At 34.1% G+C, this 13,532-nt stretch overlaps 1 protein-coding gene across 8 annotated transcripts in view; it reads left to right on the plus strand.

Annotated features, from left to right (window-relative positions):
* The window catches only part of BTBD10 (BTB domain containing 10), an 86,331-nt gene that overhangs the window by 20,793 nt on the left and 52,006 nt on the right, over positions 1 to 13,532 (plus strand). For 2 of the 8 annotated variants that reach the window (XM_078433245.2, XM_078433241.2), the window contains exons 2-3: positions 5,564 to 5,719; positions 6,284 to 6,370. The exons of 2 other annotated variants lie outside the window; for them this stretch is intronic. In XM_078433245.2, coding sequence (XP_078289371.1) covers positions 5,619 to 5,719; positions 6,284 to 6,370 — 188 coding nt within the window. In that variant the 5' untranslated portion in view covers positions 5,564 to 5,618. Of the gene's footprint in view, positions 1 to 894; positions 2,531 to 2,796; positions 3,016 to 5,563; positions 5,720 to 6,283; positions 6,371 to 9,751; positions 10,727 to 13,532 lie in introns of those variants that run through there. 4 more of the 8 variants (XM_078433243.2, XM_078433244.2, XM_078433247.2 and 1 more) reach the window with 4 other exon arrangements.

Consider the following 13,532-nt stretch of genomic DNA (forward strand, 5'->3'; position numbering starts at 1 on the left):
AGCCTGTTCTTTTTCTTTCACAATTATCTGTAGCAGTATTCATTCTCTCCAGCCTCTCCAATTATTGATGTAGTTAAAATATCCTCTGGATACTTGCCTTTCTTTGCAGCCAAAGGCAGTCTTGTCTTGGCTCTTCGGGCTGGTATCACTGTGTGATTTTATTCTTTTCATTGTTTTTCCACTTACTTATCAGGTCTTTCTCTCCAGTAACCACCACACTTGAATTACTTTGTTTGCAAAGTTTGAGAGATAAAAACAATTTCCCGTTAATAGAAAAGTTCTCATATAATGACACTATTCAGAATGAGATCCCAGTAGGATGAACAAAGCCACAAGATGGCTGAAGTTTAAAAAAAGACATCTGCTGGCTGTAGGGAACAAATGTTATGAATTTCTGTATACCTAGCTTAGTATGTTAGAAAGAACATGGGCTTGGGACACCTGAGTAGCCCAGTTGATTACGCATGGACTCTTGATTTTGACTCAGGTCATGATCTGGTTGGTGAGTTTGAGCCCGCGTTGGGCTCTGCACTGACAGAAGCCTGCTTGAGATGCTCTCTCCCTCTCTCTCTGCCCCTGCCCTTCTTGTGCATGTGCCCGCCCTCCATCTCTCTCTCTCAAAAAAAAAAAAATAATAAAATAAACAAAAAAAAAGAACATGGGCTTTCTGTTAGACTGGGATTCTAATGTTAGCTCTAAGATCTTTTCATCTATAAAACATGATTATAATACTAGCTTGTTTTGAGCTTTAAATAGGAGAAAATTAAACTTCCTAGCCCACTGATACATAACATAGGACAGAATAAAGTCTCCATGTACTATCCTTTTTTCAAAAAAAAAAACAACAAAACTTTTCTATGAATCATTGCCATTAATTAATACTACCTGGAAATAGTATCCTAAAGACCACTTATTTATGTTATTATAGTCTTGAAGATTCTGTTCCCCCACACCCCCTTTTTAAATAGTAATATCCAAGAGAAGAGAAGTAATTGAATTGCCTTTTTCCTAGTTGACTTTTGACAGTCTCCTGAATGCATGTCTCTAGCCAATTGGCCTAGTTGTTCCTCCCTCTGCACAGATTATATCTAAATTATTTAGAATTTAGATTATTTCTTGTCATAGGCTCTGGGTCTGGAGTTTTCTCTTGTCCAGCAAGAGAGTGGACGCAAAATTGAAATGCAAGAGAGGCTAATGTCTGGGAGGAGACAGGAGCCCCTAGTAAGGGTCCTTGCTCTGACCCTTGCTCCATTTTGATTAGGATCAGAATGGGCGTGCACAAGGATACAGTGAAACCGTGGACACTAACTCATGGGCGTGGGAAAAAGAGGTTTTGAAGATATGCAGTGTTAGGGGTTTGGGTCAGTACAAAACAAAATTCTGGTGCTTGCCGGGAGGTTGTATACAGCAGACAGGAGGCGCCACCTCTGTTTACCTAAACTGGCCAAGAGGACAAGAAAGACGAAGCATGCTACCTCAGGGTCAACAAGGCACCTTTCTTTTGCTAATTAGTTCCACTCAGGGCAACTTCTGCTGGCTGTTTTCCATAGTCCTGTTTACCTGTTTACCTATTTTGGTCCTTCCTTCCTGTGAAAGCAGCTTTCTGCTATTTTACTAAGTTGGGTGGCATTTCAGCCCTGAACACCTAATCTTGTTTACCTCATTTTTGATGCTTTCATCCTGAGGCTTTTCTATTCCTATATCTTTGTCCTGTACTGGGAGCCTATGCCCTGTTTACCTAATCTTGTTTACCCAAACTTGGGTGTGTTCATCCTGTGGCTTTCTAATTCTTTATGCCTTGTTAACCCATCAGTGCAGTCTCAGGGAATTCCTAAGTTTATTCCCCACAATTTCTGTCATGCCTAAAAAAGCAATGAACTGTGACGTGTTTTCTAAGAACTTTGTTTCTAGTAGTCCAGTAATTATGTTTTTGATGATTACAAGATCCATACAATAATAAACTTTAGTTTGCCTTGTATGAAGTATACACTGAGGAGCCAAAAGTCCTCTATTTTAAAGGATCTTTTTATGGTAAGGAGTTTAGATCAGGACATGGAGAGTCATTAAAAGTTCTTAGATAATTTTGATTACAGTGCAGCTAGTATAGACTGAATGGTGATAAAGAGGTCAACCAAAATCCTTACTGATACATGTTAAAGATTCAGTTGAAGGCAGCAGCCTTACGAATGAAAAGGGAGAGGAGTCAAAATTTTGAAGTAGACTTGATGTTGGGAAATGAGAAGTCAAGGATGACTTCGGAGTTCTTGAGTTAGTGAATAGAGATGACATTAGCTGATGTGGGAGGCCAAGATAGAGCCTGGCATTGTTGAATTTGGGGTGCTTATTGAAGAATTCAGAGATAATGAAAACAGTGTATGTAGTATGTAAAACCTGGTGTTCTCAAGGGTTTGGTCCTCATGGTTTTTTTGTCCGCTGTCTCCCTGGACCCAGCAAATGAAGATGGAATCCTAAAGAACACCCAAGTTTTAATGGAGATGAAGAATTGGGTAATGGTGTAAGAACTATGCAGGTAGGAGAGAGACACAGGAGTAAGTGGTATGTGGAGCCATCAACTGAGGCTTTTTTCCTTTACTAGGGTGAGATTTGGAGCACAGGAACAATGCCCAACTTGATTTAGCATCTTATAAATAGCTTGGCGTATCATATTTGGTGTTCAGTAAGTCCTTGAATGAATGAATGAATGAATGAATGAATGAAATGAAATAAAATATAATGTCACTATGATGCAGAGATTGATTAAAATAGAAGAAATTATTACACATTTCAAACTAGTATATGTGTGTCATTTACCTTTTATCTATTTGTAGTCTTGTTTATAGCTTATTGATAACATTTGAAAGTATGCCAGCACATGTAGGCAAATACAGGCATATTTTTTCCAGATATCGCAGTTTGAATTTCCCTTGTTTTTAGCCTGTTCGTAGTCTTGACTATTGGGAGTAAGGATTGGGAAGAAATCTTTCACATGGTGATACCCAAGTTTTATTGACAAATGTAAATATGATTTTTCAGTTGACCTTTTTGATAACTTTCATCTGAAATTCTTTACTTTCTTGTGTCTGGCTGTAAAATACATGCTTATTAATTTTCATAGATTGATTAGTAAGACCTACTGGTATTTCCCATCTGCTACCTACATGCTACCCACTGTAAAATGTTGGAAAATGTAGATCTGAATTTGCCTTATATATTCTTTGAGGTTCTGTTTTTTAGTCACTTTCTCTATCATTCTTCCCCCAGTGGACATCTTTGGGTATCCAGAGGGGTGTGTCTTATAGTTAAATGCCAGGAGGAGATAAAACGCTCTTGTAAAGAAATGTTAATGCCTGAAATAGCTTATTGGAAGACCTCCAAAGTAAGGAAAAAATTCTAAATCTCATTCTACACAACCTACTAAGCCTCTCTACGTCTTTATTTTTCCTTTTATTTTTCTCGATACTTGTTACCACCTTTTTCTGACTTTTTCCTTTGTCTGATTTGTTCTTTCTTACCCTTCTCTTCTGCCTCATCTCTCCTGTACAGATAAGTAGATACAATATCAAATTGAAGTTTAAAGAGTTTCTTTTTTAGTAAATACATTTTTATAATTAAAAACTGAAGTGAGATTGCAATTTTTTTTTCAAAATAATTTTATAGTTTTTATGTTCCTCTGATATCTGATTGATTTTTAATTATTCACTGATCCTTAAAGAAACAGGTTTCCTTTTCCAGGAGCATTCAGCATATAAACTGTGTGGCATTTACTTAGCAATTTGAATTAGCCATTGTACAATTCTCTGACTTTGCGTTTTCTATTATTTTTTTAAGTTTATTTAAGTAAACTCTACACCCAGTGTGGGGCTTGAACTCACAACCCTGAGATCAAGAGTTCTGACTGAGCCAGCCAGGTGCCCTCCTTTTCTGTTATTTTAATTTCACTCCTTGATCTACCTACTTGTTTACATATTTATTATATTAAAGTGTCCACTTATTGTAAGATTTCAATTGTTTTTGAAAAGAAAGTATTAATTAACTATGAAGAAAAAATTATCAAATAGCAAAAACAATTTCTGTAAAGTGGAAATCTATATTTTTTAACCTTTTATTTTTTATGGAAGTAATTCTTTTTTATGAGCTCTGAGGTAGATTCAAAATTTGAATGAATTTACCTTCAGCATTTTTTATGAGACTGTACTGGAATTTTTAAAAATTTTTTTTCTTTTTTAATCTTTATTTTTGAGAGAGAGAGAGGGAGGGAGGGGTGGACAGAGAGAGACACACACACAGAATCTGAAGCAGGCTCCAGGCTCTGAGCTGTCAGCACAGAGCCTGATGCGGGGCTTGAACTCACAAACTACGAGATCATGACCTGAGCTGAAGTCGGACGCTTAACCGACTGAGCCAACCAAGCCACCCCTATTGTATTGGAATTTTTTATAAAAGTAAGGTATAGTATTTTTCCAAATCTGGATTCCTTTTGATGTTTATGTACAATTCCCCTCACTTCCCTCTATCAAATCCATCTTGGAAAAGTGCATAGGAAGCATGTAGGAGTGGGTGTCAGGAAACCTCTGTTCTGGTCCAAATTCTATAACTTTGTTCTGGATTGTCTAACCTCATTTAGTTGTGTGTGTGTGGTTTGTTTGTTTTTGATGTTTGGAGACTCTGAAAGTCAAATTTGATTATATCCAAACAAAATACTCCTGCTTGAACATTTATCAAGATCAAGACTTCATTCCATATAATAAATTCTCATTATTCTTTATAATCCTGCCATTTACCGACATTGTGATCTTGGCAAAGTTACTAAACTACTGAGACCATTTTGTATTCTGTTTATGATAATAATGCCCACCTTGTAAGGTAAAGGTTAAATTGGATAGTGAATATACTTTAAAGTACTTAGCTCAGGTGTTCTGTAAAGCTGTTGTTAATTTTCTTATAATTTAATGACTTTAGTAGAAAAAAAAGTCACAAGTCTCGCATGTGAAAAGGCATGAAATGTATGAATCACATCAATACTGTATTTTTGTGGTAATTACAATGTAAGGAAACATCACGGTGTTTACATACTTTTATTTTACAGCCCACACTAAATTTCTACAGGGGCTCTTAAAGAAATAACAGCTTTGTTATTTGGTTTTACTAGATGCTTTGTTAAGCATCTTAAAACTTTTAGTAATTAAGAAATGTATTCCAGGTGAAATTTTGTCCAAAAGAATCATTTTGTGGAATTGCTTTGCTTTTTTTGGTTCTATATTAATGTTTGGAAACTTGAGGTACCCAGAGGGCAGTTAAGTGTATTTGCTAAGTATAAATAACACACTGTTAAACTGTTGCATAGGGGTAAGCAGATTTGATAGACGAATCAGATGAAAAGTACCTAAAAAGACTTATGGTGTTTGTTTTAATCCCATTTGTGGCAGTTTGTATGTCTGATATTTTATAATCCTGTTCATCACTTTAAAAATCTGTCACAGTAGTGTCAGAAAGCATGTAAAATTGTTGACTATTTTATTCTGCGTGGACCAGATTTAAAGGTCAACACTACTCTTTCACGTAGGTTATGGGTGCTACATATGCTTTCAGAGCAGTAGTGTGAGGAAGCTTGAAGTGGGATGGCAGGACGGCCTCATCCTTATGACAGTAACTCCAGTGATCCAGAGAATTGGGATCGGAAATTGCATAGTAGACCTCGTAAACTTTATAAACATTCAAGGTAGGTAGAAAATATGTATTTCACATATCAAAGCTCTGATAAAATTGACCTTTATAAAGAACCAAACTGCATTTGGTTGTGGCAAGTCCTGCAGGGGTTGGGGGCTGGTTTACAAAGAATTATGTTTGTATTCCTCCTTAAAAAACTTGTACAGAAGCATTTCTTTCCTTTTAATTTTCTTATATTTGTATTTATAATTTTCTTATATTTGTATTTATTTGAATTTTTGTTTCTAAGTAATGTTAAAATCTCCTTAGTGATCCTGTGAATAAATGCTATAATTAATTTAACTGTGAACCCTGGCAAGACAGGTTAGTTCTTTGTATTTAAAACTCTCTAGTTGAAATTTATTTTGTGTTCTAAGTATATTGTCTGTGTAGATTATATATAGTAATTTACAGGCTATGTCATATTTTGTTGTCATCTCGATACTAATGGGAAAATCAGTCTTTCTGCAATGACTCTACAGGTTCATTTAAAGTTTGATGCATTGAATGAAATTCATTTCAAAAATTTCAGCCCATTTATATATTATATGTAAGGCTTTCATTTTGTGCTGTGCAGCTTAATGAGGAATACTTCATTTAGAACATTTCATTATCTGATAATTTACTGTGTTAATTGGCAGCTCATAAACCTCACATATTGCAGGTATGTAAGCATGTTTTCCTATAGAGTATTGTGCTTTGTGAATATTTACTTAGGGAATATTAACAGGCATTTAACTTACTTGAATGTAAAGTTCTAATCTGATAACTGTTAGTAGTTTTCGTGAAAATGCCATGATATTGAAATCCTGTTTGTAATTTTTTTTTTGAAATCCTTTTTGTAATTTTAAAGAAATAATCCAGGTACTTTTAAACCATATGCTGTAGCTAGAAAATATGAGAAATTGGTACTTTTTTAAAAAGTCTCCTGACAAGATGTCTGTCTTTATTGTGGACTTTTAATGTGGTGAGGTCTTGAGTGAAAAAGTTAAGTTGACTTATTAATTTATAAGTGCACAACAATGGTATGAGTGTTTTTTGGTTTGTTTTTTTGGGTGTGTGTGTGTTTGGGTGTGTGTGTGTATGTGTGTGTGCTTCAACCAGTGCTCTAGTACTTTTTCTTTATCCTGCTTATATGGATAATTATTTTGTCTTTGAGATTAAAGAGAAATTAGTTTTATCTCATTAAGTGTGGGCTATTTATATCTGCTATGTTGTATACATTTTCCAGGTGAATTCTATGTTATCCTTTCTAGTTCTTAATATTTTTTTGCTAACGTACAGTACTACATTATATGTAAAATGGTGACTTCATATATAGGTAAAAATAAGCTATTGTTTATTTTATAAAAGGTGCATGCATACAATGAGGAAAATTTATAAAAACTAACAGTATTTTTTTTTTCATTCCTGTATTTCAGTGATAAATATCATAGCTCTTCTTGATAGCTATAGCATCAGTAACTTTTTGATGCTTTTTTTCACGTAGACTGCATCAATATTTGTTGTTTCAGTGAAAAATATTAAAGAGAAATAGAAAAAAATACCAATACATTATTTGTTTTAAATGAAAAGACCGTGAACTCCTTTGGGCTTATTTTAACCACATTTATGGAAATTCTGCCCAAGGGAAAATAGCTTACTTTTAGAGACCTCTTGATCTTATACACTTAGGAACATATGACTTAGGATACTTTAAAAATGTATACAATTTGACTTTTTAAAAATGGCATTTTTTTGGAATCGATATTAAATTAATTGGGAGATTTTACAAACTAACAATCAGCAAATATTGTTAAGAACTTGTACTCATTGCAGGAGAGATTCAGAAGTTTGTCAGGGTTCAGCTTGCCTGGGTGGCTCAGTTGGTTAAGCAACTGACTTGATTTCTGCTCAGGTCCTGAGTTTGCGGTTTGTGAGATCAAACCCCGTGTTGGGCTCTGTGCTGATAGCACAGAGCCTGTTTGGGATTCTCTTTCTCCCTCTCTCTGCCCCTCTTCCACATGCATGTGTGTGCATGCACTCTCTCTCAAAATAAATAAAATGAACTTAAAAAAAAAACTTTGTCAGGGTACCAGCATGGAATGCTTTAATATCCACACGTGGAACAATTAGAGGACAACAGGGCACCGAACTGTGGTAGTGAGTTGTAGTAAAATAAGAGTTCAGAGAAGGATTCAGTATCAACTTGAGTGGGTAAAAATGAGACTTGAACTAATCTTTGGATGATTAGGTAGATGGAGGACATTCCTGCCAGGGACTTTCTGTAGGTAACTGTGACTAGATTGGAAGGTGGAGCTCTATGAATAGGAAGTATTACCGTCCCCATTTGACAGATGAAAAAAAAAATGATGTTAATAAACTTGCCCAAGACCATCCAAATTCTAAATTGCAAGGTTAAAATTTATAACCAAGTTTCTCATTCTTTTTATTTTTAAAAATGTTTATAACTTATTATGGTACATTTTAAATATATGCAAAGTAGAGAAAACGGGTATAATAAACTCCTCTGTACATATTTCTCAACTTCAGGTTATATCAACTCATGACCAGTTGGGTTTCATTTATGCTTCTACCTACTCTCATCCTTTTTTTTTTTTTTTTTTTTTTTTTTTTAATGTTTTGTATTTTATTTAGGGATATTTAAGTGAAAGAAAGCCAGACTAAACACGGTTAAAGTTAGAGGTTTGTTTTTCTTTTATGTAAGTTCACAAGTAGGCAATACTTGATGTGGATTTAGTGGCTTAAGTATATTAGGATCAAAAATCTCTGATATTCTTTGTTTTTTCTCATGATTGCAAGATGGTTCCAGCCATCATGTCTACCTTCCAGACAAGAATGAGGGAGAAGGGGGCAATGGGAAAGGGGTTTCATTTGTATTAGGAAATTAAAATTTTCAGAAATTTCTAGCAGGCAGGCATCTACTTATAAATTGTTGGCTAGAACTATGTCATATGGTCATCTCTGGATCATAGAGGCTAAGAAATATAGATGGTCATGTTGCCACCTGAAACTGAGTTGGGGATTTAAATTTATAAAAAGTAAATGTCTTAGTCTGTTCATGCTGCTATAAGAGAATACTGTAGATCAAGTGACTTATAAACAACAAATTTATTTCATATGGTTCTGGAGGCTAGGAAGTCCAAGATTAGGGTGCTGGCACATTTGATATCTAATAAGGGCTCCCATCCTGGTTCAGACAACTCTCTTTTTGCTGTGTCCTCACATGGTAGAAGGGGCTAGGAATCCTCTGGGGTCTTTTTTATAAAGTACGAATCCAATTCATGAGGGCTTTGTCCTCAACCTAATTACCTCCTTACCTCCAAATACTATCACATTGGGGGAATACATTTCAATACATGAATTCGGCGGGGGGAGGGGGGGGGCGCGGGGGGGCCACAAACCTTCAGTCTTTAGCAGCAAAGAAATGAGCATTCCTTATTTCTTAGTGATTCAGTTTTTACACATAATTTAAAAAGTTGTCTTGTTTAAACTTATATTTTGTTCTATTCCCATTTTGGAATTGCATGCATTTTTCAGTCTTTTTTTCTCCCCCACCTTTACTGGCAAGTGTAAAAATAAATTTCTTGAATTCTAAAAGTAATAACAATAGTTACTATATAGGTATGCTTACCAGTGAGGTTTGAGGGTTTAGTGGGCATTGCCTTGTGGTTTCATTTCCATCTAATAAACTTTAAGGTACTTTCTTCTCTGAATTTTCTTTTGAATGTAGATTTGGTATGTATAGCATTGTGATATAAAAGACAAGACAAGGAAGCTAATCTCAACACGGATGTACTTCAGGGTGTCTCTTCCCTCTGGCTTAAGCAAGTGCATACAAATAAATGGGTTAATAAATTACTGAACTTTGTTTCTTTTTGAATAGTTGTGTAGTTAATACTTGTGTAGAGGCCCTTGTAGCTTGCTGAAAGATCCATTTCAGCTGAAGTGTATTTGGCCTGAATTGCAGCAGCTTTCTTTATAAATTACAATAGTTTTTGTATTTAAAAAGGAAAAAGAACACCTTTTCTGTACAACTAGCATTAAAATGGCTAGATTGACAATATGCTTATTAAAAGCTCTTGAATATTTGAATTGGGTTAAATACAACTATTTAAAACTCAGAGCTGCAGTCTGCTCAGGTTACTAAAGATAAACGTATCATACACATTCAATATCAGACTTTGCTGCAAGGTTTCATTCCCACATACAAGTACGCATGCTCATTTCTTCTGAGACTGCGTGAAGATTGAGCTTTACAGTTTCCTTTTTAAGCCACTTTGTAGTCTCAGTTTAGAAATAGAAAAGTTTGGTTACTTTAAAGAATAGTTCTTGAGTGGATTCTTAAAGTACACAGAATATTTTTCCTTTGTTTTTTAAAGAGAAGCTTTACTGCCCAGAATGAGTACACAATAAGATATTGAAAGGAAAAGAAGAAAGTTAGCTGCATCCTAGTTTTCTAAAACCTGGCAAGCTGGCAGAGCTAGAATTAGCATTACAGATGGCATTTGGCAACATAGCTACATATCACTAAGCCCTCATCTCCTGAGTTTTCTTCAGCCTGTCTATCAATTACAATATCCAATCACTGCACAGAGATGGAGAAATGGGATGATCACAGCTCACACGATGCTGTTTGGTTAGAAACGTCAGTGCTGCACAACCCACGGCTGAGTCAGTGTCTGTGAGAAAATGAACTGAATTAATATGTAGAGGGGGTTGTAGCTCTGAACATTTGCAGCCTAAATAACCGCAATAGCATTATTACATAGTAGAGGGAGGAAAGCTAGAGGAAGTCTGTGGACAGGTGAGGTAGGGGGAGACTGCATATTTTCTGATGTTCAGAAGAATCTTGAAGATGATGGAAATATCAGATGTGCTAAAGTTTCCTAGTAATGCCCAAGGATGCTGACCTGGCTTTCAGTGCTGCATTGTTTGAAAAAGCAGAGTCCCTTTATACTCTGATTTCAGAATTTTTTTCTTGTTTTTGTGTGTCTACCTTGGCATATACTAAAGTAAGGTGTGTATTCATTTATTACATGATATCACTGGGTTATAATTCTATACATCTATGAATATGAGAGAGATTGAGAAAGATGTTTGGCCTTTATTTCATTATGATCATTTACTTTTCTGGATGAAAAGATCATATGTCTTGATTGTCAGCTTAATGGCAAGTTATTTAAAATAAATGGAGTGTGTTTTTACTGTTTTCATGGGTTTGATGTTTTGTTTTTTATTTCGTTTAAAGTGTTAGTAGAATCTTCATGTAACTTGAGAATGCATTATGTTTGGTATTGTTTTTTATGACTATCATAAAAAATTTAAGGAAAGGCTAATTTAAAATAATATTTTTAATATGTTTGAAAATGAAATTCAAGATATACAAATAAAATCGTTGAAATAATTTCCTAAAGAAGGGGGTAAATGCATTTTTACTTTTGGATGAATTAATCATTAGTTGAACCACTTACATGTAGTAGTATTTTACAAAACTGAATACATTTGAATGATGACTTTTAATTGGTTAAAATGACTTTTTTTCTAGTCTTTTAGAACGTAGACTCTGAATAAGATGCTGCCATTGAAATAGAGAGTAAATCAGATAAGTTTTTGGATTATTGCAAATTTATTTTCAACCACACAGAATTTATAAGTAAAGATAATTGTTCTTGTTATGAGATTTTCAATCTTAACAGGTGACATTGCTTACTTTATTTATATTTGGAAATTTTAGCTCAGTATTAAACAATTTGACTAATTTTTTTTCTTTTGTCTTCATTATCCCTAGCCTACTGACCCTTCATTTTGTGGGGGTTGGGGTGGGGGGGAGAATATACATTTTAACATTTTTTTTTTGTTTTTAATGGTTTTAAATGGTTCATAACAGACTTTCCTTGAAATGACGGGAAATCCTTGTGATTTCCCCCCATTTAATTTTTAAAAGTTTGAATGGTCATCTTAATGGTTGTCACGACTTATTTATATATTTAGGCTAACTGGTATCTTGTGTTGGCTTTTTTTGTGGTTTGGTGACCAGAAATGTTTTTCTAAGCTTGTTTTAGAAATAGAGTTATAAAAGCAGAAATCTCAAGCTAGACCTTTTTGTCTAATACTTTATAGAATATTTTCTTTGGTTTTGTTGGTTCTCTTAAAATAATAATGCCTGTGTTATTGTAAAAGTGATACATATTCATTACATGAATTTATAAATATAGAAAGCACATAGAAGAAAACAAAAATGTTATGCTGTGATCAAAAGAAATATACTTTAAATATTTTTGCATCTAACCTTTTATTGTGTATATAAAAATATAAAATCACACATATCTTTAAAAGTGGTTTTGAATTATTACTACTGTATATACTGTTATATAACCCTTTTTTTAAACAATCATGAACATCCCCTTTGTCACGAAATAGTCTTTTATAGCATAATTCTTAAGAACTGCATAGTGTTTTGTGTGTATATATTTTTTAACTTGCCAATTTGAGTTTTCCCAACTTTTGATTAGAGAAAAGATATCATGATTCTATAGGATAAATTTCTCTTAAAAAGGAATAATGTCTTAGGGAGTTAAGTACAAATGTAATTTTGATATTTTTTGGACAGAAAAAGATCCTTAGTGTGATTACACAATAAACTCTTTAAAGATATGCACTACTTTTAAAACAGAGCAAATAGCTAAGGTTGCCATAATAAAGTTTATAAAAAATAGATCTTTATGAAAATTAGGAAAGCAGGAGCTCAAATGAGCTGAGATGTTTAAAAAATGCAAAGACCAACCAAAGGGTTTCTTATAATACATTTAAAAAGGTAATCAAGGAAAGTGTAATAATAATGCCTAGCAATGAAGGAAGAGAAAAAATCCCTTAGCTCTTAGGAAGCTTCTCTTTTAAAGAGGAAGAACAAACCACCACTACCACCAATAATACATAGTAACAAAGCAAACATTGCTATGAAGGACATAAAAGACAACATGGGGATAGAGATAAAGAATACATCTAGTTAAATGGATTACCTTCTCAGCTAGTTGAAACATCTTAACCTTTACAAAAGGAAATGCCTATAAAATTTTAAGGTTATTGGTATTTGTGGTTTCTAAAGGTTTTAGAATACAAGAAGTACTAAAAGATAGGGGAATCTAGGTCTGATTTTGAGAAGTAGAAGATTTTAGAACAAAAAATGAAAGGGTAGTTTTATGACTAACTTGAAGAAAAATAGGTTAAAAATGATCCAGAATGGGTTTGCTAAAAATAGATGGTCAGAGCAACTTTGATTTTTTTTTTCTGATGCAGTTGTTTGACTAGTAGCAATATAATGTATTTGGACTTAAGCTTAGTTTTTGGTAAAGTCTTTTTTTATATCCTTGGGTGTATGGTGAAGGAAAAATGAGTTAGCTACAAGTTGATTATGTTAACATGATTTCAATTTTGAATGACCCTACCCAAGATTAATGATCTTGGAAGGTGGCTTTGTTCTTTGCTTTGTCTCGTTGCACATCTGGAAAAGGCAAATTAACAAATTTATAGGTGACCATGAACAAAGAAGGACAGTGCATGATCAATTAAATGATCCAGTATGATCTCTGAGTTGGTATTGTTGGACTAAATTAAAATGAATTTTTTTTTGGAAATCTATGTAAGACCTGAAAAACACTAACATACATTAAGTTAGCATGGCTTTAAAACACTGCACATGGAAAAGACCTGGGGGTGGTTTTTGGCAGTAAACTTGATACAAAAGTACAATATAACTGCCATCATCCCATTTTCTCCCCCACCCTCCCCACTAAAAAACCATCATAATTAATGGAAAAGAAGGC

This window comes from Panthera onca, chromosome D1, assembly GCF_046562875.1.
Source record: "Panthera onca isolate mPanOnc1 chromosome D1, mPanOnc1 haplotype 2, whole genome shotgun sequence".
Taxonomy (NCBI): domain Eukaryota; kingdom Metazoa; phylum Chordata; class Mammalia; order Carnivora; family Felidae; genus Panthera; species Panthera onca.